General features: G+C 47.6%; 2 protein-coding genes across 2 annotated transcripts; one reads left to right on the top strand and one right to left on the bottom strand.

Moving 5' to 3' along the window:
- Positions 1-768: 768 nt before the first annotated feature.
- On the bottom strand, positions 769-11,010 carry crmp1 (collapsin response mediator protein 1). The gene is made up of 14 exons (XM_056409292.1): positions 10,660-11,010; positions 9,633-9,721; positions 9,285-9,469; positions 9,012-9,176; positions 8,600-8,661; positions 8,438-8,518; positions 6,828-6,896; positions 5,944-6,064; positions 5,691-5,847; positions 4,352-4,493; positions 4,091-4,261; positions 2,895-3,074; positions 1,998-2,163; positions 769-1,809 (listed from the first exon to the last, which is right to left on the bottom strand). The coding sequence occupies exons 1-14, from the start codon at positions 11,008-11,010 to the stop codon at positions 1,718-1,720; spliced, it is 2,031 nt and encodes a 676-aa protein (XP_056265267.1). The 3' UTR covers positions 769-1,717.
- A 2,714-nt stretch (positions 11,011-13,724) lies between these two features.
- Positions 13,725-23,545, top strand: wfs1a (Wolfram syndrome 1a (wolframin)). The gene is made up of 12 exons (XM_056409673.1): positions 13,725-13,843; positions 15,759-16,343; positions 17,322-17,401; positions 18,896-19,040; positions 19,147-19,320; positions 19,530-19,607; positions 19,687-19,817; positions 19,932-20,066; positions 20,194-20,439; positions 20,785-21,063; positions 21,275-21,435; positions 21,564-23,545. The coding sequence occupies exons 2-12, from the start codon at positions 15,764-15,766 to the stop codon at positions 22,744-22,746; spliced, it is 3,192 nt and encodes a 1,063-aa protein (XP_056265648.1). The 5' UTR covers positions 13,725-13,843; positions 15,759-15,763; the 3' UTR covers positions 22,747-23,545.
- The last annotated feature ends 885 nt before the right edge of the window (positions 23,546-24,430 follow it).

The raw sequence follows: 24,430 nt of genomic DNA, 5'->3' as shown, positions 1-24,430 counted from the left end.
GTTGTTGACGGTCTCTGCGGGTAGTCTGAGCTGTATGGACATGAATTCTTTGATTGCATTCTCGGGGTTCTGAGGTTTTTGTCGTTAATGCCCGTAAAGATTAGATTGTCACTCATACTGCAAACAAAAACTCAGGTCTGCAATAGTTACAAAGACAGGCAGGTACAGCGACAAGGCACAAGAAGAACAAGAGAGCAAAACTAAAGACAACAATCCAACAGGAGACAGGGAAAAGACTGGCACAATATATAGGGGGGGAAACAGGTGTACGGCATGAGACAGTAACGAGACAAGAGTGGCTGAGGGCAGGTGAAGGGAATGAAACAATCAATGAGACAGAGGTGTGGCTGAGCGCAGGTGAATGGAATGAAACAATCAAGGAGACAAAGGTGTGGCTGAGGGCAGGTGAAGGGAATGAAACAATCAAGGAGACAGGTGTGGCTGAGGGCAGGTGAAGGGAATGAAACAATCAAGGAGACATGGGTGTGGCTGAGGGCAGGTGAAGGGAATGAAACAATCAAGGAGACAGAGGAGTGGCTGAGGGCAGGTGAAGGGAATGAAACAATCAAGGAGACAGGTGTGGCTGAGGGCAGGTGAAGGGAATGAAACAATCAAGGAGACAGAGGTGTGGCTGAGGGCAGGTGAAGGGAATGAAACAATCAAGGAGACAAAGGAGACACAGAAGAAACAGAGGAGACACAGAACAGGGCCTTAAATCACATCACTCACATGAGGTCGTAAATTAGACGCTCAGGAGCATTTGTTTCACTTTCACCTTGACAACAAGGTGTCTTTATTGATCCTTATTAATGGTTCCATTGGAGACAAGAGCAACAACAAAACGTCACAAAGATTGTCAGTGAAGTTTTAAAGAGCGGGGGAGTGCAGGGAGAGGGGGAAGGAGGTTGTGCTGTAGAAGCCCTTCCACAGCAGGGAGTGGAGCGCATCATTACGAGGAAGATCTGGCAAGAGACTATCACACATATATCGTGACTCGACCTGGAAATGAATCTGGGAGCGCACAGCTGTTCTTCGCGATTTGTCCCCAGCTGTCTGGTTTACTTTCACACTTTTGCATAAAGACAAAGTATCTGACGGTTATCGAAGTTTACAGTAATCTGAGAAAGAATGAACCTCCGAGCACCGGCTGGCTGACTCTACAGTGACGTCCACAGTGAACTGCCACTGTGTGCTCAGAGCCAAAACACTTACCGGGAAATGAAAACCACAAGTGGTGCGACATCTAACAACGTGTCCATGCAACGCGTGAGCCAACATCGAAACAAGTATTGCAGATGCTCAATGTGGGGGGAAAAAACACCAACAATAAAAAATGTTGTTACTTCATCCGCAGAAAAGGAGCACCGTGTCTGAGCGGACCCCCTCGCTGGGAGATGGGGGGATGCGAGGAAGAGTCATGCTCACAGGAAAGGAGATAAAACGACATGACACAGCACTCGATTTACATCTGGGTGCTTGGGTGGGGTGTGTGTGTGTGTGTGCGTGTGTGTGTGTGTGTGTGTGTGTGCGTAAGTGCAATTTGTTTCCTACTTTGGATGATTGTTAATCCTACTCTTCTTATATTGGAAGTAGTATTGTGCTTCTCCATCTCAAGGTAAAACTGATTTTTTTTAAAGAAAGAAAATATCACACACACACACACACTCGAGAGGTGAAAGCCCCGTGAAGACCACACTAGTGCACTGCAGTTGGGTGTTCAACCGAGGCTGGTGATGTTGGAGCGGCCACCAGGGGGCACCATGACGCGGTGGCCAGAGCGACGAGGGACGTAGTCATGGCTCTGTGCTCCTGGGAGACGGAGGCAAAACGTCAAATGTATTCACTTGAAATCTATTTTGTTCAGAAGCTGTTGAGCACGCGTAGCATGCACCAATAATGCACAAGTATATTTATGCTCCATTTAACACATTAAAAGCCTCAAAGAGGATGGGATTTTTTTTTTTTTACAATGATGTGAAATACATAATTCCTGTTACCTGATAGGCTGAAGCTGGACTGGTGAAGATTGCGTGCGGGCTGCAGCTGGTGAGAGGAGGGGGAGGTTCTGGCTGATGGAGAAGGAGTGATGTATTTGGGGGTGGGCACGACATCATACACAGGGCCGTCGTACGAGCCGCGGGTGACACCCTGCTTGCTCTGTGCCTGGTTGGAACACACACACACACACACACACACACACACAAGCTGTTAGTCATTGAACAACTACAATTAAAGCGTGGAATTTTTCAAAATTGTTAGTTCCTATTTTTCTAATATTTCTTCATGTGAACAATGAAAAAAAACACGAGGGACAGAAATAAACCCAAGACTTTATTATTCAATGTCTGGCAAAGTCTGATACGTTGTGTTTTTCAAATATATTATAATGTTGCCAATAAACCCTGCAATAACTAAAGGGAGACACCTTGGGTGAATAGGGTATAAAAAATGATATGTTTTATAAAAACATTTTGAAGACACAGGTTAATAAAGTAACAAATTTAACTAGCTATCACTGTAAAACTTCACCAATTGATTACTTGCATTAAGACGATTATGTGTTTACAAACAAGGCATTATGTAATGGAAACAAGATAGTTCAAGACACAAATAGACACAACTGTCAAATAAACACCTGAATGTGTATTTCTGATGTTTTCTGTCTGAAAAAAAGACGTGTTATGGAAGCAAAATAAACCCACACCTGAAAATGAACTGCTTAAACTTACAACTATTTCGCAGTGTTTTTAATATATATTGTCTCAAGTCTTCTTTTAGACTGTAAAGCAACGGTGCCACTAAGAGGAACTGGATGTTGACTGCCTATTTAATCCTTTTTAATGCAACATATTTTCCCAAAAACATTTCCTTTTGAAGCAATGTGTGAAGCGTACCTGGTTCCTGACTTTGACTCGCTGGTAAGCGTAGTCGGGGAAGTGTTTGCGGGGGATGAATCGACCGGCGCCCTGCTGGGCCTGCAGCTCGCTCTCCTCGTAAACCACCCGACCTTGACTCAACACCAGCGCTGGACCCCCGCGGCACTCTAGACCCTCGAAAATGTTGTACTCTGAAGTCTGTGTGGAGAGCGATAACGCACATAAAACCGAGAATTAGGAGGAAAGAAGAAAAAAAGGGTGAGAAAAACAAGGGAGAACTCTTTCATCCCCCGTCCCCCCACCATTCTGCCTCAGCCCTCTGTGCTATTCCAGCATTGTGTCAGAAGGCCTGCATGCAGTGAAAATGCAGCAGTTGAGAGGAGAGGGGGGTAGAGGATGAATAAGAAATAGGCTCAGGGCACATAGGAGGAGCGGGGGGGGGGGAGAGATGTTAGCACAGGATTGGTGATGGGTGTAGGGGGATTAGAACCTAAAGCCGGCATCCAGTCTGGATTAGGGCCATTTCCAGAGTGGCGGAGCGGATGGACTACATGAACATCCTCACTAGGCTGCAGCGCTTCGCTCAAGGCACACGTTCACCCCAGAAAACAGTTCTGCTGGCTTTGAAATATCTTCAAATCTAAAGGCTGGGTTTCAAGCAAACTTTTTTATTTCATACGACTCGGTTTTGATGCCGCCCCAATGCAGAAGCCGTGACTTGAATTTCACTCTTTTAGAATGAAATAGGATTAAACACCGCCGTTATCTTTGTGAAAAGCTTTCACTATAGCTTGGTTCCTATCGCACACATTTCAATGTCATGTCAATGCCCCAACCCCCTCCCCCCATCCAATTAGGTTGGTTTTTTTTCATTGTAATTTGGCTAAACTGATTAATTTAAAGATGAATCCTTCACTCTGCTTTCTTTAAACAGGCTGTATATCGCCATTAACCCGTAGTTTTGTATAACATGTGTTTCCTGTATTGTATTATGGTACACCCACACCTATGCAATATGGCATCAAACAGCTCTTAGTAATGTGCAGTACATTTTGGGTTTTCTCCTATCAGCAGCTCCTTTGATCTGCCTCTTGGTTTTTATCTCTATTTCCCACTCATACCATCTCACTGAGGAGGCCTTTTCTCCCGCCTCCTCAGTTTCCATTCCCTGTTTCTCCATGGACCCCCCCTTGCAATTTTCCTGTCGCTCTCACCGACTGCTGGAGTTCGGCAGTGATCGTTTTGGAGCTGTCGGGGTCCCAGATGACGACGTCCGCGTCCGATCCCACCGCTATCCGGCCCTTGCGCGGGTACAGGTTGAAGATCTTAGCCGCGTTGGTGGACGTGACCGCCACAAACTGGTTCTCGTCCATCTTCCCCATGGCCTGCGAGACAGAGAGGGGGGGATGTTTGGAGTGCAACTCACATTTACAGCTGCATTTTAACACACACACACACACACAATCATTGCTCACCACGGCCCTGTCCCAGACAAAACCCATCCTTTCCTCCACTCCGTTGGTTCCCTCCGGGATCAGGGTGAAGTCCTCTCTGCCGATCGCTTTCTGGGAGGGGGTGTAGGCGCAGTGACCGCTGCCCACCACCTGCAGGTCCCCGCTGGACCGAGGCAATAGAACCAGATGAAAATGATCCACAGCGATATCTACCCGTCAAATGTAAGATTTTCTAAAATTGTTGTGACCTCATAGTAAGCTCAAGGCAATTCAAGCAATCGAGACAAACGTAAAGACAGGCAGTTCTACTCTTCGCCACCAGGTGTCCTCATGGAGCATGTGACTTAAAGTAATGTCGTGGCCTGGGGCGGAAAAAGAAAAGCCACCCGCTGAAGCTGTCAGAATAACACACACAAAGACACGCTGCATTGTCAAAAAGCCATCAGCACATTTATACACAAGAGGCCGATGAACACCAAACGTCATAGCTTCTCTTCTGAGGCTGTTAGCTACAGCGATCACTTCATGATGTCCGATACTTATTATGAAAACAACCCGCTGACAATGCGAAGAAAACTGTTGCTTCTTTTGTTCCTGAAGAGAGAGTTTTATGGAACCTGAAAATACAGTCATGTCGCTTTCGCAGGAGCTCAAAAGACAACAGAGGTATCCAGGTTTGACGCCCACCTGGAGTTGCACACGAAAAGGAGGAGGAGGAGGAAGAGGAAGAGGAGGAGGCAGGCAGTTGGTAGCCAGGGCAACAGATGATGAAAGATCCTAGTTCCTGCACTATTTATGGAATCCAGGACAGTCGAAGGTGTCGCGCTCTGTGCTGGTCCCCTCTCTAGGATGACTATAAACTCAACTTCAATACTTGTTTTTGCCCTTTATGTATTGATAATAGCAGATTCTATGATACAGTCTACATAAATACATACATATACATAAAGGCGACTTTTTAAATCGTGATGTCATCCTCTATGTGTCTCTCCGCCACCTTCTTTCTGCCCCTCTTCTCCTCACCTTCTCTTCTCTCCATCTGTTTCTTCTTTTTCTTGTGTGTTGACCACCAGCTGTTTGTGGCATGAATACTGAACGCACATCCAAGGGCAACACAGCGAGAGTTAGATCCTGGCACGGTGTCACCTCTGGTGTCATCTAGGCTGCGGCTAAATGAAACACTTCTTCTGCCCACTTTGTTGGGCTGCTCAGAGAATTATCATGACTTAGTGTACATTGCTGCTGTAGCGAAGCAATGTCCCCTTGCAGGATTAATAAAGTAACTATCTAGCTCTCTATCTATCGCAAAAAAACTTGAGCTTTATATGCTAAACGTTTGCCGAAGAGGTCCAAGACGTACCAAGCAAGCAGCATGTTGAGGTGGTCTGGGGTTGTGGGGTCGGGGCTCAAAGGGGGAGAAGTCACATGAGCAGCCGCTTTGGCCCAGTTCTTGCTCCAGTAGTGGGAGCCGTCAGCGACCAGGCTGGCTGTTATTGGCTCGCCAAAAACGACGGAACCTGGATGTGAAAGGGGGGGAGAAGTCGTACGTGAACACCGGAGGAGTCGCTAAAACTAGACGCTTTTGGAGCGAGCGTGATACAAACGGGGCTGACCTTTCCTGCGGGCCTGAGCGATGGTGTCGGCTGCACTCTTGCTCATCACCTTGGTGATGTAGATGGGGCAGTTCACGCGGTTGCCAAGAGTGATGGCGCGGAACACCGCCTCAGCCCCCAGCTGCATGGAGAGGAAGGCAAAGAAAGCATTCACACCTCAGACGGATGGATGGATGGATGGATGGCTGGACGGATGGATGGATGGGCGGATGGATGGGCGGATGGATGGATGGATGGGCGGATGGATGGATGGATGGGCGGATGGACGGATGGATGGATGGGCGGATGAACGGATGGATGAATGGATGGATGGAGGGATGGATGGATGGATGGGCGGATGGATGGATGGGCGGATGAACGGATGGATGAATGGACGGATGGAGGGATGGATGGGCAGATGGATAGATGGATGGATGGGTGGGTGGATGGACGGATGGATGGGCGGATGGATGAATGGACGGATGGATGGATGGATGGATGGGCAGATGGACGGATGGATGGATGGGCGGATGGATGGATGGGTGGATGGATGGATGGATGGGCGGATGGACGGATGGGCGGATGAACGGATGGATGAATGGACGGATGGATGGATGGGTGGATGGATGGATGGATGGACGGATGGATGGCTGGATGGATGGATGGGTGGATGGATGGATGGACGGATGGGAGGATGGATAGATGGATGGATGGACGGATGGACGGATGGATGGGCGGATGGATGGATGGGCGGATGGATGGATGGATGGATGGATGGGCGGATGGACGGATGGATGGGCGGATGGACGGATGGATGAATGGACGGATGGATGGATGGGCGGATGGACGGATGGATGGGCGGATGGATGGAGGGATGGGCGGATGGAGGGATGGAATGTGATCACCTCTTCTGGACGACTCAGCGGATGGCCTTCAGGTCCGGTGATTCCCATCCCGAGGATCTTCCTCTGCTCCTGAAACACAGACGATCATCTTCATATACTCAACACAACACACAGAGCACTTGTGAAAATCCTGTTTCACCCACGAACACATTTTACATTCAATGGCTGGAAAATGAAAATCTTGTGGTATGTCTACTATCAAAGAAAAAAAGAAGGAAACAGAGTTGTTATGCAGACGAAAAACACAAATCTATATAACTATATCACCAGGGGACTATGATCCCATAGGCTGGCTAAATGCATTGAAGAAATCAACAACGAGATGTGCAAGAATTTTCATTAATTAAATAAAGATAAAAGAGAAGTCATTGTTTTTGGTCCACACACACATACGTGTTTTCTTTTTCCCCTGTGTTGAGTTCCACTGTCTCCTCACAAGATGGGTTGGCGCTTCCAAAATCTTTCTCATCGCCAATCTCCCCCTTTATTCCCGTTGCACTTATGTTAACAAGTATAAATCATTATAATTCACCGTCGGGACAATAATCCTTCATTGCCCTCATTCATCACCGCGCCCTCGTCACGGCCCTCGCCTTGATTGTCCTCTTAATCGCGCCGTTCATCTCCAGGACCGCGACTTCCACTTTTTTCATCACCGCCCGTCGGCCCTTATCTGCACCTTTCGGTCTCTCCCCGTCTTAATCACCATGACATCATCATTGCTGAGGTGTTTTTTTCTGCTCCCACACTATACCCCTCTAGGGGCATATTCTGGGGGTTGTTTTTTATTTTCTCCTCTCTTCCCTCGTGTTATGCTGTAATCTTCCTGGATCTGCCTGTAATTTCCCGCTTGCGGGATCAATAAAGTATACATCTATCTATCTATCTATCTATCTATTAGTTTAATAACGGCCAACCGGAGATGGTGGCCTGTGAAGATGCATGTCTGCCAGCGTCAGCGGGACTAATCCTCCCTCTCTCCCTGTCTCCCTTTCTCCCTCTCTCCCTTTCTCCCTCTCTCCCTGTCTCCCTTCCTCCCTCTCTTCCTGTCTCCCTTTCTCCCTCTCTCCCTGGCTCCCTCTCTCCCTCTCTCCCTTTCTCCCTTTCTCCCTCTCTCTTTCTCCCTCTCTCCCTTCTCCTCCTCTGTCTCCTTCTCCCTCTCCCTCTCTCCCTCTCTCCCTTTCTCCCTCTCTCCCTGTCTCCCTCTCTCCCTTTCTCCCTCTCTCTTTCTCCCTCTCTCCCTGTCTCCTCTCTCCCTGTCTCCCTCTCCTCTCCTCTCCCTCTTCCTGTCTCCCTTCTCCCTCTCCTGGCTCCTCTCTCCTTTCTCCCTCTCTCCCTGTCTCCCTTTCTCCCTCTCTCCCTCTCTCCCTTCCTCCCTCTCTTCCTGTCTCCCTTTCTCCCTCTCTCCCTGGCTCCCTCTCTCCCTTTCTCCCTCTCTCCCTGTCTCCCTTTCTCCCTTTCTCCCTCTCTCCCTTTCTCCCTGTCTCCCTCTCTCCCTTTCTCCCTGTCTCCCTGTCTCCCTCTCTCCCTTTCTCCATCTATCCCTCTCTCTGCATGGGTGTTACGTCAGAAGCGTGGCTCAACTCAGCTGTTACAAGAGGAGAGCTCACCTGAGCGATCAGGTCTCCGTTTTCAGCGTGAACCAACACCACGGCGCCCAGCTGCTTCAGGAAGGAGAGAGCCTCGTACAGCTGTGTGTGGGGGGGGGGGATTAACAGAGAAAGGAAAGAGCAGTACATCATGGATTACATGATGGCGAGTGTGAGACATACCTCAGAGTCTGACAGCTGGTACACGTCCTTGTAAGCCATGAACACCTGGAAAGAGTTGATGCCTGGACAGCGATGACAAGGAGGTGACGTAGTAGCAAAGATACATATATATGTTTTTAACACATCGGGTGAATATTGTGTCACGAAATGCAATGAATAGAGGCAGTGTAGAGAACGTCCTTACAACTCTCGAATTTATTTTTGGACGGAAATGGGACAAGTCTCTGCCCCTGCTCGGTTTCTGTTTGTTCGCAGCCAACATTTGTTTGACTAAAAACAGACTACAAACTGAAGTTTGTAATTGTTGCCCTGCGGCCGCGGACAACAATGGCTCTATGCCGCGACTTTGCTCTGAGAGGATTCTTGGGCCAATAGTTTTTAACCCCCCCGCAGAGCCGTGAAACGGACGCACCTTTCTCCTGCACCAGGAGCTCCAACTCATCTCTGACCGTCTCGTTCCACTGGGGGATGTCCACGTGCAGCGAGTAGTCGCAACAGGCCTTCTTATCCGCGGCCTCCTGCCAGCACTCAAACGCCTCCAACAGGCTCTGCCCAGGCTCGGGGCTCACGTGATCGACTGAGAGGCGTGAGATAGGCGAGGTGGAGGGGGGGGCAAAGGTTAGGATGGAAAGAGTGCACTTGATATTATTTGTGCTTTAGTGTACTGTGGGCATCCAGCGCTCACTGATCATGGTGGTACCCCCCGCGAGCGCGGCCCTGGTTCCCTGGAGGAAATCGTCGGCGGGCTGTGCGCCCAGGTGGGACTTCATCAGACACGTGTTGACATCAACCCCCCCGGGTATCACCATGCGCCCGTTGGCCTCGATCACCTTGACGCCCTCCGGCACAGCCAGATTCTCCCCCACATGCCTGCCAAGCATCAGATATGTGAGACACAAAGGGACAGGGCGAGGGAGGAACAGAGGAAGTGCAGGGAATTTTTTTTACGGAGGGGGGAATAAGGAAGTGAAACCAGTATCGACTGTGAAAGTGTTTGCACATATTTGACATCATGGCTCCCTTGCATACGCACTTGATGAGCCCGCCCTCAATGTAGACATCTGCATAGAGAGACTGGTCATCGTTGACCACTCGTCCCCCTTTAATCAACAGCCTTCGGCTCTGCATGGGGGAGGAGAGAGAGAGAGTGGTTGAAGTCCATCCTGACATTTTTATTGAAGTCAATCCTGACATTTATTTGTTGTGATATATTGCCCTGCATTGCATTATACATTGTATCACGACACGGTGGACGTACCCATTGGGTTCTCTTCTTACTTGCATTGATTGGTGACATAATAAATGCAAGCAAACGCAGAGTATATAATAAATACTAATACTGCATATTAATACATGTATAGTGATGCAGCACACATGTTATTCTAATGTAGCTTGGGAAGGATGCATCTCCGCAAACATGCTGTTTGTGTTGTTGTACGGCAAGGCGCATACCTGCGTGTCAACCTGCGCGAGTTAATCACTCTGACAGGTGGCGGAGATTACGCAACGCACCGGTCAGCAGCGCGAGGACCACACGGACATCGAGAGGACTGTCGCCCTTCTGTTTTTTGCCACCTCGTTAAGAATGTTATCCCTCCCCTACTCGGGTCTCTTACAGTAAGACGCAGTTCTCCTTCTGGTAGCGGGAACAACAATGGAGGAGGGACGCTGCCTGCATGGCGCTGTCCAGTTCTGCACCGCAGACGAGACGAGCGATCTTTTTGGAAATCTTTTATTTTTATTTATTTATAAGCTACTAGACGTGAAATGACCAAGCTGCAATGCAGCACCACACTTCATTATGTATGCAGACTGATGCTTTTTGTCTCAGAACAACAACTCCTGAGGGGATGTGGAAGTAATCCACAGTTGACATATTTTGCATTTTTTTAAATAAATAAAAAAAGATTAAATTGCATGCTTTCAGCCGATAGAAGCAAATTAAATGTATAAATCATATTAGTCGTGAAAATATGTTACGTCATGACACAATGATCCAAATTGCATATGGTGAAAGCCAGACACAAGAGAAAACCCGAGGGGCAAAATCCTCCCGATACCTCCCGGTCTGGGCTCTCCTTCGCGGATGAATGTCTGACCACAACACCGGGGCGACCATCGTCTGACTCCCCGTGCGACTCGGTGGGCGACCCCTCACGGCCCTCGCTGGACGTCTTGCCGACGGGGTCATCGGCGTCCAGCACCCTCTCGCGGCTCCCGCTCCTCGGGGTGCTGCTGCCTCTCCTCCCCACCGCGTACTTATCGAAGTCTATGGTCTTGCTCTCGAACGCCCCCTCCACGGAGCTGAACATCCCGTAGGTCTTCCTCTGGTTCTGCCTGGTGGGGATCGGCCCCGCCAGGTAAACCGGCAGCTCATCCTCCCGGTTCCACTGCCTCCTGCAGTCCGACATTGTGACTTCCGCGGAGACTCGCCTCCCCCCCCCCCCTTTTTCAGAAACGATCGAAGAAAGAAGCCTCGCTTGTTTTAACGGGGTCACCGGAGAGGCCCCGCCCCTCAATCGCGCGCTGATGCTGTGAACTGTGAGAAGCAGCTCTCTCCGAGGCTACGTCAACTCACATATATTCACATAACGTGAGACGATGCTGTGCTCCAGTTTGGGTGAGTGGAGCGTGAACCAGTTTTGATGTGAAGCATCAAAGTAAAGGGGAGCCGGTCTTTCGCTCTCTCTGGGGGGGGGGGGGGGGGGCACAGCATCGGCGGATTAAACCCGGTGTCATCATTTAACCCGCATCTGGAAGAAGAGGCACTTTGTCAAATGGGCATGTGCTTTTAGAGTGTCCTCTATGCCTCTGTGTGTGTGTGGGGGGGGGGGGGGGGATGCTTGGATGAGGCTCCCAGTCCCAGGTGCTTTTATCTCCACTGGAGCGAAACCAGTGACCTGCCGCATGGCTCATGGGAGCTTTTGCAAATGTGAGCAGACATTCTTCCAGGCAGCAACCGACTGTCCTCCTCACAGGCCCCCGAGGGAATTCTGGGAAAGGGCGTAAGAGAGAAAATGGGAGCTGTCTTTTTCAGCACTCGCGCAGGTGGACAGCTCCCAAAGGAACAATGCACATTGTAGCACATTGGTCTGCCTGTTGCTCGTGTGCATACACAGTGTGGCACTATGTAGAATACATCAATACACCAAATGTCTGGGAGCGGTCTGATTATTGTTTATGATAAAGGTAGCATATATGCTTGAGTAATACATAACTAAAGCATGATCCATAAGGATCAAATGCGCGAATTGATGCAGGATGTGGCATAAACTACTCAATTATATTACATTACATTACATGTCATTTATATCTATCTATTGATTAAACCAGAGGAGTCCTATAGCTCAGTAAAATTCAAGCATGTCTTAAAGACATAAAAACATGGATGACCTGCAACTTCTTGATGTTAAACTCAGACAAAACCGAAGTAATTTTAATCGGCCCTGAGCACCTCAGAGATCAATTATCTGGTGATGTGGTTTCTGTAGACGGCATTGCCCTGGCATCCAACACCACTGTAAAGAATATTGGCGTTATCTTTGATCGGGACTTGTCCTTTAACTCCCACGTAAAGCAAATCTCAAGGACTGCATTCTTTCATCTACGTAATATTTTAAAAAATCAGGCACATCTTGTCTCAAGAATCATTAAAACAATTATTCTCTTAACCTACAAAGCCTTGATTGGTGATGCTCCATCATATCTTAAGGAGCTTGTAGTACCACATTGGCCCACTAGAGAGCTGCACTCACTAAATGCGGGGCTACTTGTAGTTCCTAGACTCCTAGAGTCTTAAAAAGTAGGATGGTATCTGGAGCCTTCAGTTATCAAGCTCCTCTTTTATGGAACCAGCTTCCACCTTCAGTCCGGGAGGCAGACACAGTCACCTCGTTTAAGAGTAGACTGAAGACTTTCCTCTTTGACAGAGCTTATAGTTAGGGCTGAATCAGGTTCACCTGGTCCAGCCCCTTGATATGCTGCTATAGGCTTATAGCTGCCGGGGGACGTTTAGGATACACTGAGCACCTATCTCCTCTGTTCTCTCTCCTTATGGATGAATTTTCATCTCTCCATTGCACATTACTAACTCTGCTTCCTCCCGACTGCAGTCCAATGCCATGGCCCTGCTGATGCTGCGCCCACTCCTCCTATAAGGTCTGGATCGGGAAATCTGCCTATACTACCAACTCCGCCATTGCCCTGTTGAGATTCCGCCCCCACTCTCTCTACCTCCATCTGCCTCATGGATCATGGAGGTCTGGATCGTGGAGCATACCTATACACCAACTATTCTTACACTCTGTCATATTCATTGATTGTGTTGTTTCTGTGTTTTAATGTGTGTATAATGATTCCTTCTGTACACATGGCATCTACTCCATCCTGGAGAGGGATCCTCCTCTGTTGCTCTCCTGAAGGTGTTTTCCCTTTTTCCCTGTGAAGGTTTGTTTGGGAGTTTTTCCAGATCCGATGTGAGGTTCTGGGACAGGATTGTAAAGCACTCTGAGACACATTTGTAATTTGTGAAAATGGGTTACAAATAAACTGAATTGAATTGAATACACTCTTTTTCCTCAACATTAAGACACATTATGAAGCCACTTTTTATGAAATATCATTCTGAAATCTAAAAGAAAAAAGAATTTCAGACTGATGCATGTGATAAAAAGTGTTGATTCTCATACTTCAAGCCGTTTCAATCGACCAAATGTTCCCGTTGTTAAAGTGTAACTGCATTATGACACCTCACCGCATTATGACATGTTTCTTTCTCCTTGTCGCAGGGTCCCTCTTGTTGTGGACCGGCGCCATGGAAAGAGTCAGCCTCGGTTCAGAGCAGGCTTATTTTGACCTTGAACCCCATAATATACTTATAATAAATATGTACTGCTGTTGAAATAACGGTGCAGCACCCATCGCCCCACAATTTTTTTTGTCCAACGCTATAGAAAAAGAGACACAGGGTGATTGATTTGAAAAGTCCAAGGAGACAATCAAGATTGGTAAAAAAAAAAAAAAAAGCGTTTGAAGCGAGGAGGCAGAACAGCCAATCAGACGCGCTGGCTCACAGAGCGGAGCTCTTCCGCGTGGGCGTGGCCGTTGAAGACCAGACTGAGAGTTTGTGCCGCGCACCGCGTGTGTGTCTACGGTTTCGCGGAGCATGGGCGAGGTGGACAACCTCTGAATTCTGGAGGACAGTTGACGTCGTGCCTTGACGGAATCTGCTCGTCCTGCTACCAAGTAAGGGTTCTCTCCTTGAGTGTGTGTTTCAGTCAGAGCTGTCTTGGTTTAGTGCAGTGGTTCTCAAACTGTGGAGCGCGCCCCTCAAGTGGAGCGCCAAGGTATTACAGGTGGGGCGCGGGGGGCAGTGCGGAGAACTTTACAAATTCCAAAAGTACGTGTAAATATTTACGTTACAGGTTACCCTTGCGCATGCGCGATCGCGAAGTAAAAGCTCCTTCGCCACCCGCGTGGAGCTCAGTAGTGCGCACAACTGTCATTTGGCAGGAGGGAAAATAAAATCCACCCCAGGCGATGCAGATGTGGAGAGACCAGTCTGTGATTTATGTCTGAACAAGATCAGCGGACATCATGAACCCAACACATTAAAAAGACACGTGGAGACATTACACCGCACTCACGTAAATAAGCCACGGGAGTTCTTTCAGAGGAAACTTGGTGAATACCGCACGCAGGAAAATCTCTTTGTAAAAGTGGCATCAGCTGGTCAGTTACCTGACAGAAGTTAACCCGGGCTGAGATGGAGAGTTGTGTGTGTTTCTGCACAGATGGTGCAGGCGCTGACCAAGAGAGTCTCCAAACGGACACAATGTCCGACACAGAGAAGCGCTAGATGTGCCGTGAACCACACGAGGGTTTGACCGATGCTATCAGCGTGGTCAGTTTCATAGAATATAGAATATACACTTTTATTAATCCCCAAGGGGAAATTAGTTCTCTGCATTTAACCCATCCTTAGTTATTAAGCAACTGGGGATTCAGTGCCTTGCTCAAGGACACTTCGAACCCACAACCCTGCGGTTGCAGGACGGCCCTCTTACCCCACTGAGCTAAAGCCGCCCCAACAAGGTCCCTGAAAGCACCACTGTGTTCACTCTGTGAGGAGATGGAGGAGCCTTCAGCCGTTCACATGAAGCTCGGTGGCTCTCACGAAGAAACATGTTGTCGAGTCTTTGAGCTCAGAGAAGAAATCCGTCATATGATGACATGCGTCATACAGGAAAATACAATGCAATAAAAAATGTACACATATTATTCTGCGAAGAGGAGGACTCAGTTGATCATTTATTGTATCTTTAATATACTTTTTGGAGCCCAATGTATCAATTCAATTATAATGATTAATTAGCAGGCTCTTGATCAAGGGAATATTGATTCATTTGAGAATCTGAGTAAATTTGAACTACTACTGATACAACTTGATGGCTCACACATATCTGCACTCATTTCGTTTTGCACCGATTGCACGTTATTGATTTGAAGATATATTTAGTGTAAAACTATTTATTGCCAAATATTTGAACTTTTTTTGCTTCGTTTTTCACAGGTTGCACTTATTGTTAAAGTGTATTCTTTTTTGCACAACTTTATTTGCATTGTTCTGACAAAGTGATTGCACTTTATATTTGTTTTTGTCTGATGGAGCAATTTGGTTTAATTAAAAGTGATTACCATTTTCTTTATTCTATTATTTGAAAAAGCGCAGTCACAGGAGTCACACAAAGTTGTTATTTCAATAAAAATTCAGCATGGACCATTAAGTTACAATTTTGCTTGTGCGCTGGGGCACAAATATTTTCCTTCCTTGAAAGTGGGGCGCGAAATAAAAAGTTTGAGAACAACGTACCCGTATGTTCGCACATTTATTGTCCCACGTGGGATGCATGTGAAAAGCTAATTATTGTCACCCTCCTCTGTGTAGGTAAAGTAAAAAAATAAAAGGAATTTGCCTTTTTTGGTTTTGTTTGTTTCAAAACTCATGTTGGTGTCATATTGTAGAGGTAAAACATATATAGGGATTTCCTCTAAAGGGAGTTCAGAGTTCAACCCTGCCAAATGTGTCTTCAATCATGATTATAAAATGACCTCATATTTTTTTCTGCTGCAAACTAAGGCTACATTTTTTTTATTTCAGAAAATATGGAGAATAATTCCACATCAACTCCAACTTCTGTCAACACCCAGGGGTCACGCCCTGTTGAGGATGGACCCTCTGTCCCCCCTCCCGGAGAGACGCCTCCTTCACTCGTCTCCAGTAACCTCCCTGCTGCTTCCTATCACCCCGCCACATCGCCGTCCCCAGCAGAACCCAGAGGAACAGCTCATTCCTCCCAGACATCCGTCTCTAACCCGATGGATTGCCCTCCATCTGCAAAGGGGACAACGCCTTTAACTCCTGCTGCGCCTTCTACACCCGTGTCCAGTCCCTTCTCTCTGCCTCCGAGCAAAGCTCCACTTGTTACCTCTCCCAACCGCTCTACCCCTCAAATCGCCCACATATCAGCCCTTTCAAAGCTCACACCTGTTTCCTTTACGTCAGCTAGCTTGGCCTGTGACTCTCCGATGGATCCCCCTACTTCCTCCTCCGCTGCTTCCACTGAGGCTCCAGCGGCCTCTTCCGCCGACCTCGTGAAACGCAGCTTTGCCCGCATGGCCAAGCAGGTGATAATACAAGAAAGACTTCGGAAAGCCGAGGACAATGCCAATGATGAAGAGGAAGGTAATGCATTTGATTTGCTAGGGAGTTTTATTGCACCGAGAGTGGGAAGTCGCAGACCACTGACCCGTGGCTGTCTCATAGTTTGTGGAATGTCCTTTCCATTAAATATTAAAAATATCAATGAAACAGTACAACAAAAACTATCATACTCCAAAAATACTTCATCAGAGTAAAATACAACAAAAGGGGCCGGTGCATTAGGATACCATAGGGGACACCGTTAGGTTGAGTTCATGATGAGAAGTTAAGGGACCGCACTGCCTCAGGATATGTGCTTTTCCAGAAAGAAGTAGTTCTTAATGCTGTACATCCTCTTTCCTCAAGGAAGAGGGGATGAGGGGGCTAGGTTCATTTCCATACCAGTCCTAAGCACACAGCTGTTATATAGTAAAAAATATCACAGATACTTTACTAATCTCGCAAAGGATTTCACTCCCTTACTGTTCGTGTCATCGGCTGAGCAATGACCACAGCCCACTGAGAACGTGATAACTCTGTCACACTGATGTAAAAAGCACGCGCAGAAACAACAACTGTGGGTGAGCTTTCTGTTCAGTATCTTCTAACGTTGACATTGCATTTGAGAAGGAAACGTCTGTCCCCCGGTATTTGAAGCTTTCGATTATCTCAACAGCCTAATAACTAAAGGCTGAAGCTCATCTATGTTTTTTTTGCAGATGTTAAAATGTAAATAAATAAATAAAAGGACGAAATGAAATAAAGTTTTTTCCCAACAGTTTAATGAATACAACATTCACCGTTTTGAATCAGACGGGTTTTGCTCCGTGACTGATGTGTGTGAATACATTTTAACATAGGGCTCTGTGGGGTTTTGCAAGTGGCCATTTGAAGAACTACAGTTTTTCAGCCTTGGTTTCAATATTCAGCACCTTCTGTTTGCAATATATGAACCAAATATTTAAATGTTTACAAATACTGAAATTTTAATTTATCGACACATCCTGCTGTTTCCTCCAGACGAAGAACCAGAAGAAGACTTGACCCTGGAGCAGATCGAGGAGAAGGCCAAAGCCGGCGACGCCAGAGCTCAAACCCGGGTGAGTGTAAGGGCGACTGTGGCTCAGTTGTAGAGCAGGGTTGTTCTTCAATCAGACGATCGGCGGTTCGATCCCCGGCTTCGCTAGTCCATGTCGATGTGAGACACTAAGACACTTGACCCCAGATTGCTCCCGCAAGTGGTGCCTGCGGTATGTAGGATTAGTTAGGGTCCGGATGGACAGGTGGCACCTAGCATGCTAGACACTACTATCAGTGAATGAATATAGGTACATGACTAACGTTAAAGCACTTTGAGTCCAACTCCATTCACCATTTATTAAAGGTGCAGTCTGTAGGATCTAGTGGCATCGAGTGGGGAGGTTGCAGATTTCAATGAACTGAAACTTGCCGAGCATGTAGGAGAACCACTGAGGCCAACTCAAAAACAAAACATACAGTATGTGCTGTGTTTGGTTTGTTCATTCTGGGACACTAGAAAGAGGACACGCTCCGTACGTTGACATAAACGGCTCATTCTTAGCTAATGAAAACACAAACAAAACGTCTTTAGTTTCAGGTGATTAAAGATACAAATTCAATTCCTGCCACTCGATCCCCGCTAAATGCTCCACTCTGCTCCTTTTACCCAGATGCACAGAGACGGCACTTGACATAGTTTTCAACCCCGCATGGTTGCGAGCATGCGTCTATTTCTGGCCACTTGGAAGACGATCCCAGGTTTTCAATAACGGAATACTGTCAGGAAATCAAATCATCATGCACACTCAGGGTGTTGCAGCATTGTGCTGAATTCATTTTTTCAAAATAATAATGAAATATTCACACTCTATTGGCTCTTTCTTCTCTGCCAACGAGTGCAAATGTAAAAAGAGGTGCTGGCAGAAGATATGGGGGGGGGGGGGCTTTAAGACGTCCCGTGTTAATAAGTCATGTATTTGCGAACACCAAGCACCGAAGTAACCACAGTGTGTGACATGTGAAGGCATCAGGACAGTGGTTGGATGTGCATGCATTGAGGAATAGATCAGAAGCTCCACTAGTATCTCATACATACGATAGACAACGTAGTACACAGGGAATAAGAGTGTATTGATGCTGTATGAGTGTAGCGTGACATTACTGTCCATTTCAAAATGAAATAAAAGCAGGTTCATGATACTGTATGCTTAGTGTTTCTCAGATAGACACAGACGGGAGCCCCTTCGAATGGAGACGCATCTCGGCCCCCTGCAAATAGACGCATTGAATCCAAACTTTGTTATGACACGACAGTTAAGTTTAGAAAGCAGTCACTTGATCTCTGCTGCCCCTGGTAGTCGGCCGTGACGGAGACACTGATGTCCACAGGGGGGAAGGGGAACGATGGGAGTTGTAGTCATATGGAGGAGATGAACTTAGAGCTACTTTCTATTAAGGAAATAGTCCCAATAAAACCAGTGCCTTAAGGATGCTCCAACCTAATGGGTCCGATTCTACTTATTTCGACAAAGCCCACGCGGGCAGAACTAATCTCCCCTCTTCTTGTGTTTCAGCTGGGTCAGCACCATTTGAGTCTGGCTAAAGAGAAGGACACAGAGCAGAACAATCTTCTGGCTGTCAACTATTTGATTAAAGCAGCTAAACAGGGCCGAAAAGGAGCCGCGAGAGCACTGCAGCGCTGCTGGATCCAGAGAACAGGTGAAAGCAACGGAACGCAGCTCACTGAGTTTGTGCGTGCTTTAGTCCGTCGTTGCCTCACTGTTCCTGTGTTCTAACCCCCTCCCCACCAACCCCCCCTCGCTAGGAATCACCCCAGAGAATGAGGCCGAAGTGCGCAAGTTGTCAACAGAGAGTGGGTTTGAGATGGCGGTGCGTAAAGCCGCCATGATGATGTACTGGAAACTCAACCCGGACAGGAAGAAGAAGGTGGCTGTGGCTGAGATGCTGGAAAATGCCGGCCAGGTCAACGCAGTGCAAGGTATAGGATCCACACCGTTTTATTTTTAATTGTGACATCAATTTCGCCTTTTGCACTCCAGACAGCCCAGAATGCTGTAGCATGTTGCCGTAACGATGGCCTTCCAGTGTCTGCAGCTGCCACGGTGGAGAATATCAGGTTGCATGCTGCATGGCGATCAAGAAAAATGTTTAGAACCCACTGATGTTGTGGTCGTCCCTCACCAACAGGTGGCACTGCCAGCCGGATTCCTGGCCCGACCTCGAGCCAGACCCAGAAAGTTCTGGAGAGCATGGTCAACAATGAGTGTGAGTTTGCAGAGAGAGAGAGAGAGAGAGAGAGAGAGATGTGTCTTCCTCTACAACTGCACTCTTTGTGTCCTCTTAGCCGCACAGATGGTTGACCTGGACGACTTTGTTGAGATGACTAAAAAGTACGCACAAGGTATTGTGCCCCGAGCTGGCAGCCAGGTCACAGCCAAGACTGAAAGTCCCAAACCCGGCGACAGCAGCGGGGAGGTAAGAGACCCGATCAGCAACAACAGAAACAATCCATCATTGTAAGGAAACAGGATGTCGTTTTATTTGTGTGTGTGTGTGTGTCTGTCTGCGTGTGTGTGTGTCTTTTTAAAGCACAAGGCTGTGGTGCCGTCGGGCTACAGGAATGCCTTCAAACGTTCCTGGAGTTTGGGCCGCAGTGGGACGATGTGGGACAAGAGGCAGAACGGGGCCATGGAAAAAGCCATGGACATGAAGTCACGTTTGATGGTCGTCGCAGCTCCGTCACAGATTATCCCGCTGTCCTTGAATCATTCCTTTTGTTTTGTTATGATTCAGCGCTCTGATTTGTCCTCTTTCTGCCGCCTCCCTTCATGTCCGTCTCTCTCCGCCTCAGGTGCTGCAGTACCCGCTGCACGGCATCATCGAGATGAAGGAGCACCTGGTGGACTGGGCGTCGCGGGCCGGCGTCCAGTGGCTGAGCACGGTCATCCCCACGCAGCACGTCAACGCGCTCATCTTCTTCTTCATCATCAGCAGCCTGACGGTCGACCTGTTCGCTTTCGTCATCCCCTTGCTCGTCTTCTACCTGTCCTTCGTCTCCATGATCATCTGCACGCTGCGCGTCTTCCAGAGCAGCAAGGTGGTTGCGGCCGGCGATTGAGCCCAATTTGGTTTTCTTCAACAGAAACGGCTACGTTTCCACACGATTCTCTGACCTGTCAAGGCAGCGATGTCTAGTCGCCACTGTTTGTCTCTTGACTGATGTCAGAAGCGAGTCAATCGCCCTGAGAGGCGAATTTGAGATTTGGGATTTGGGATCATTATTTTAATGTCATGCAGCACACATATTTTACATGAAATCTGACCTGTTGGAATGCAGTGGAGAAGCCAGTGGCGGCGGATCTTAACAGTACTAATTTCTCAGAATTGGCAATTTATGGATGTTCAAAATCGTATTTTTACCTCGAACATTCCTTTTTTAAAGACTTGGGAGAACTTTAGTGCCCTGACGTCTTTGCTGACCCGCTTTGAACCCCGCCTGGACGTGGAGCAGGCCGAGTCCAACTTCGGGTGGAACAACCTGGAGCCGTACCTCTACTTCATCCTGTCCGTTTTCTTCGTCATCTTCTCCTTCCCGGTAGCCGACAAAGGCTGGATCCCCTGTTCTGAGCTCTCCACCGTGGCCATCTTCTTCACTGCTGTCAGCTACAAGAGCCTCAACCCCACAGCCGCGATGTACGCACGCCGAGCCATGGTCATAGAGGTCAGCGGGGGAGGGGCCGCAGATTGACAGCACAGTCATTAAATCATCAGAATCACAGCGTTGAATCCTGTAACCTATTGACTATAAATCACAATACTTTGTAGAAATGTCTGACAAAAAAGCCCCATATGATTTTTATTTGATCTGCTGAAACATGCAGACATTGGAAAATAATGCAGTTCCTTGAAATTGTTTTTGTTTTTCTATCCAGGTTGCATCATCTCTGTGTCGCCTGACCCAGTTCATGCCTGAGAACATGCCAGTGCGTTGCCTGGGGCGCACCTTTGCCACTCTGCCACTAGGGGAGTCGGTGGTGCTGAAGCTCAGTCTCCCCTGCCTGCTCTACGTGTATCTGTTCTATCTGTTCTTCAGGTGAGCATCGGATGTGTTCGGACACTGGATGGGGTCAGTGGGCTTTAAGGTCCATCCCAGCTGTTAGTTGATCAATTTTAGTCCACAAAAAAAAGTAATTTTCTCTCACCGTCTGTTTCCACCTGCAGCATGGCCAGGATGCGCGGTTTCAGGGGCACTTACTGCATCCTGGTTCCATACCTGGTGTGCTTCATGTGGTGCGAGTTCTCTGTGGTGCTCCTCCAGGGCTCCTCCGCTGTGGGTCTGATGCGCACCTGCGTGGCCTACTTCCTCTTACTGTTCGCCCTGCCCGTTTTGGCTGTCGGCCTCGCCGTCATGCTCTTCATCCAGCTCTTCAAGTGGTTCCTGGAGCTGGAGCTGACGAAGATCATCGTGACCTTGGTAGTCTGCGCGATCCCCGTCACCCTGCGGCTGTGGACGCGGTTCAGCCTGTCCATCCTGGATGTCTTCCGCTCGATGACCCACCGCGGTCCGGTCAAGCTCATCTTACTCTGCATCTCCATGGTGATCCTCTTCTTCTCCATCTACGTGTACCATGCAGAGGGGCAGAAGGTGTACAACTCCACCCTGACTTGGGGGCAGTACAGCCACGTGTGCGGGCCCCCCGCCTGGGAAACCAAAGGCATGGCCCAGACGCAGCTGTTCTGCAGCCACCTGCACGGACACCAAGTCACCTGGGCGGGACGTTTCAAGCACGTCCGCGTGGCCGAGACGGACAACGGGGCACAGTCGGTCATCAACATGTTGCCGGCGTTCATGGGAGAGTGGCTGCGTTGCCTCTACGGAGAGACGTACCCCAAGTGCGAGCCGAAGAACGCCACACAGGTCGCAAACCAAGCCAATCTGACAGCCGGTTCCCCGTCGGCGACCGTTGCACTGCCCATACGGCTCCGAATGCAGGAGGAGGAGGAGCTGTGTCAGATCAAGGCTCTGGCCAAACACTCCTGCCACATCAAGCGCTTCGACAGCCACCGCTTTGAGGTGACCGTGGGGATGCTCCGGGACGGAGGTGCGGAGGACCCGACCAGGGATGTGGTCCTAATTGCCAGCCATGAGTTCAGGCAAGTCCTGCTGAACCTAAATCCTGGCAATATGGTGGAATTCTGCACCAAGCTGGAGGGCCGCCTCGGAGCCAGAGCACCGGCCTTCGAGCTGAAGGCCATTCACTGTCTGGACTGTGCTCCCTCCCTGCTGACGGGAAGCAGGCAGGTGAAGATCGAGAGGGACTGGAGACGCACCACGATGAGAGCACTGAAGTTTGCTTTTGATTTTTTCTTTTCTCCCTTCATGTCAGCGAAAATCAGCACCTGACACTGAAGCTGAAGCAAAAAGGACTCACTTGGATCTCTTTAGGAAGCCGCGCCGGCCGTTGTATTGAAACGTGTTCGAAGAACTAATGTGACTTGCGGTAATGTTTACAATTTGATCCAACATGGATCTACTGCTCACGCAAACGTAGTGACTTTTTAAGTCGCCGACAGCAACTAGGGGATGTTTTTTTATTAATTTTTTTATACTTGATATTTTATTTCGGTATTTTTACAGAAATACAACCTTCAAAAGTAAGAATGCATAATAATAATAATAAATAAATAAAAAAAGTAAAAATTAACAGTGCATCTGGCCAAGAAGGGCCATATGGAAATACAAAAATAGAAATGTTAAAGCAGGAAAATAATTAGAAATAAGGAAACAAAGTCCCAAATCCTGTGAGGTTAGGGAGGGCATGTCACTTGCCAACTTCCTTATTTTGACATATATTTTGTCCATTTTGTCCATCTGTCCCTTCTCAGTCTCAGAAGGAAGGTCATTATTTCCATCTCGTCGATTTCTTTAATTATTTCAGTCCAGTTTTCTGTTGAGGGCGGGTCGGTTTGTAATCATTTACGAGTTATTGCTTTTTTTGCTGCTACTCTTAGTTTTTTTTAAATATTTGAAGTGCTTCCAGTTGCATGGATTTACAAAGATTTTACCATTTCAGTTCATGTTTTCTCAAAAGCAGGTTAAAAAAATGAAGATCAGATACCAGCTGGAAAGTGAATGCAAGTGCCTTTTATTTTTATGGAGTTTATGTGCAATGGACATTAAAGAGCTTGTCTTTCAAACCGCACCCCCTTTCGGACACTTTTATTCTGATTTATAGTCTGAAAGTCATTCACTGATAAGAAAAAAATTATGTCCCATTAAATATAGACACACAGACACAAAAAACACATAGCTTTTTTCAGATTATTTTATTAATGCACATTCCTTTCATTCACCTTATTTGAGTTATGTATTTATTTTTTTAATTGTTAGATGTGTGTCTTTTTTTAAAGTATGATAGATATACACGCTAGTAGCTTTGAGTAATGGCAACATGCTAATGCTGCTGTGCTCCTGAACACCAATCCTCCCGCTGGTGGCCTGTGGCGGCGGATAAGATGCGACTACAACTGACCTGCTCTAAACTACAGCTCGCCATCGGAGGACTGAGCCCTGGCAATCCATACGACACTTCAGGTGGCCTCGTCACTACGGAAATCGCCTCCTTCTGGGTTGTCAGCGTGGATTTTGTTGAGTTGCAGACTTTGTTACACCCACTGCATCCGTCTGCATTCAACAACAACGGTGGACAGTGAAGACCAAAATATAGACGCCAGCCCGCAGGCCGTCACGTAAATGTCTGTAGACCGTGATGAAAAGTGAAGAGAGAGAGTGGAACAAACATTTCTTGAATATTTAATGGAACAGTTCACCCTGAAAATCAATAATACTTCGTTTCGGATTATGAGGCTCTCGATATGTGGTGCTCAAAGTTTCCAAAATAAAATGTTTAAAACCGGGTTGTCTCTTTTTAGAAATCATGACCCGGTTACTCAAGATAAAATACCAACCTTTTTGTGACTAGTTTCATGCAGGAACTATTTTCTTAAAGCCATAGTAGGTTTCCGAAAAAATTATTTCCATTAAAGAGAAATTGCTGCTGAGTTTTTCAAATGGATTATTATTTTTT

The sequence above is a fragment of the Pseudoliparis swirei genome, chromosome 24 (assembly GCF_029220125.1).
Source record: "Pseudoliparis swirei isolate HS2019 ecotype Mariana Trench chromosome 24, NWPU_hadal_v1, whole genome shotgun sequence".
NCBI classification, from domain to species: domain Eukaryota; kingdom Metazoa; phylum Chordata; class Actinopteri; order Perciformes; family Liparidae; genus Pseudoliparis; species Pseudoliparis swirei.
The sequence above is the reverse complement of the archived record's forward strand: the minus strand, read 5'-3'. Positions and strand labels throughout refer to the sequence as shown.

Excerpts from the sequence above, each read along its gene's own strand:
- crmp1 (XM_056409292.1), bottom strand. The coding sequence starts at position 11,010 with ATGTCGGACTGCAGGAGGCAGTGGAACCGGGAGGATGAGCTGCCGGTT. Across the intron at positions 9,470-9,632 it reads ATTGAGGGCGGGCTCATCAA|GCATGTGGGGGAGAATCTGG; the intron begins GTGCGTATGCAA and ends GATGCTTGGCAG. Across the intron at positions 6,897-8,437 it reads ACGGAGACCTGATCGCTCAG|GAGCAGAGGAAGATCCTCGG; the intron begins GTGAGCTCTCCT and ends TCTGTGTTTCAG.
- wfs1a (XM_056409673.1), top strand. The coding sequence starts at position 15,764 with ATGGAGAATAATTCCACATCAACTCCAACTTCTGTCAACACCCAGGGG. Across the intron at positions 19,321-19,529 it reads CCAGGTCAACGCAGTGCAAG|GTGGCACTGCCAGCCGGATT; the intron begins GTATAGGATCCA and ends CCTCACCAACAG. Across the intron at positions 20,067-20,193 it reads ACATGAAGTCACGTTTGATG|GTGCTGCAGTACCCGCTGCA; the intron begins GTCGTCGCAGCT and ends TCTCCGCCTCAG.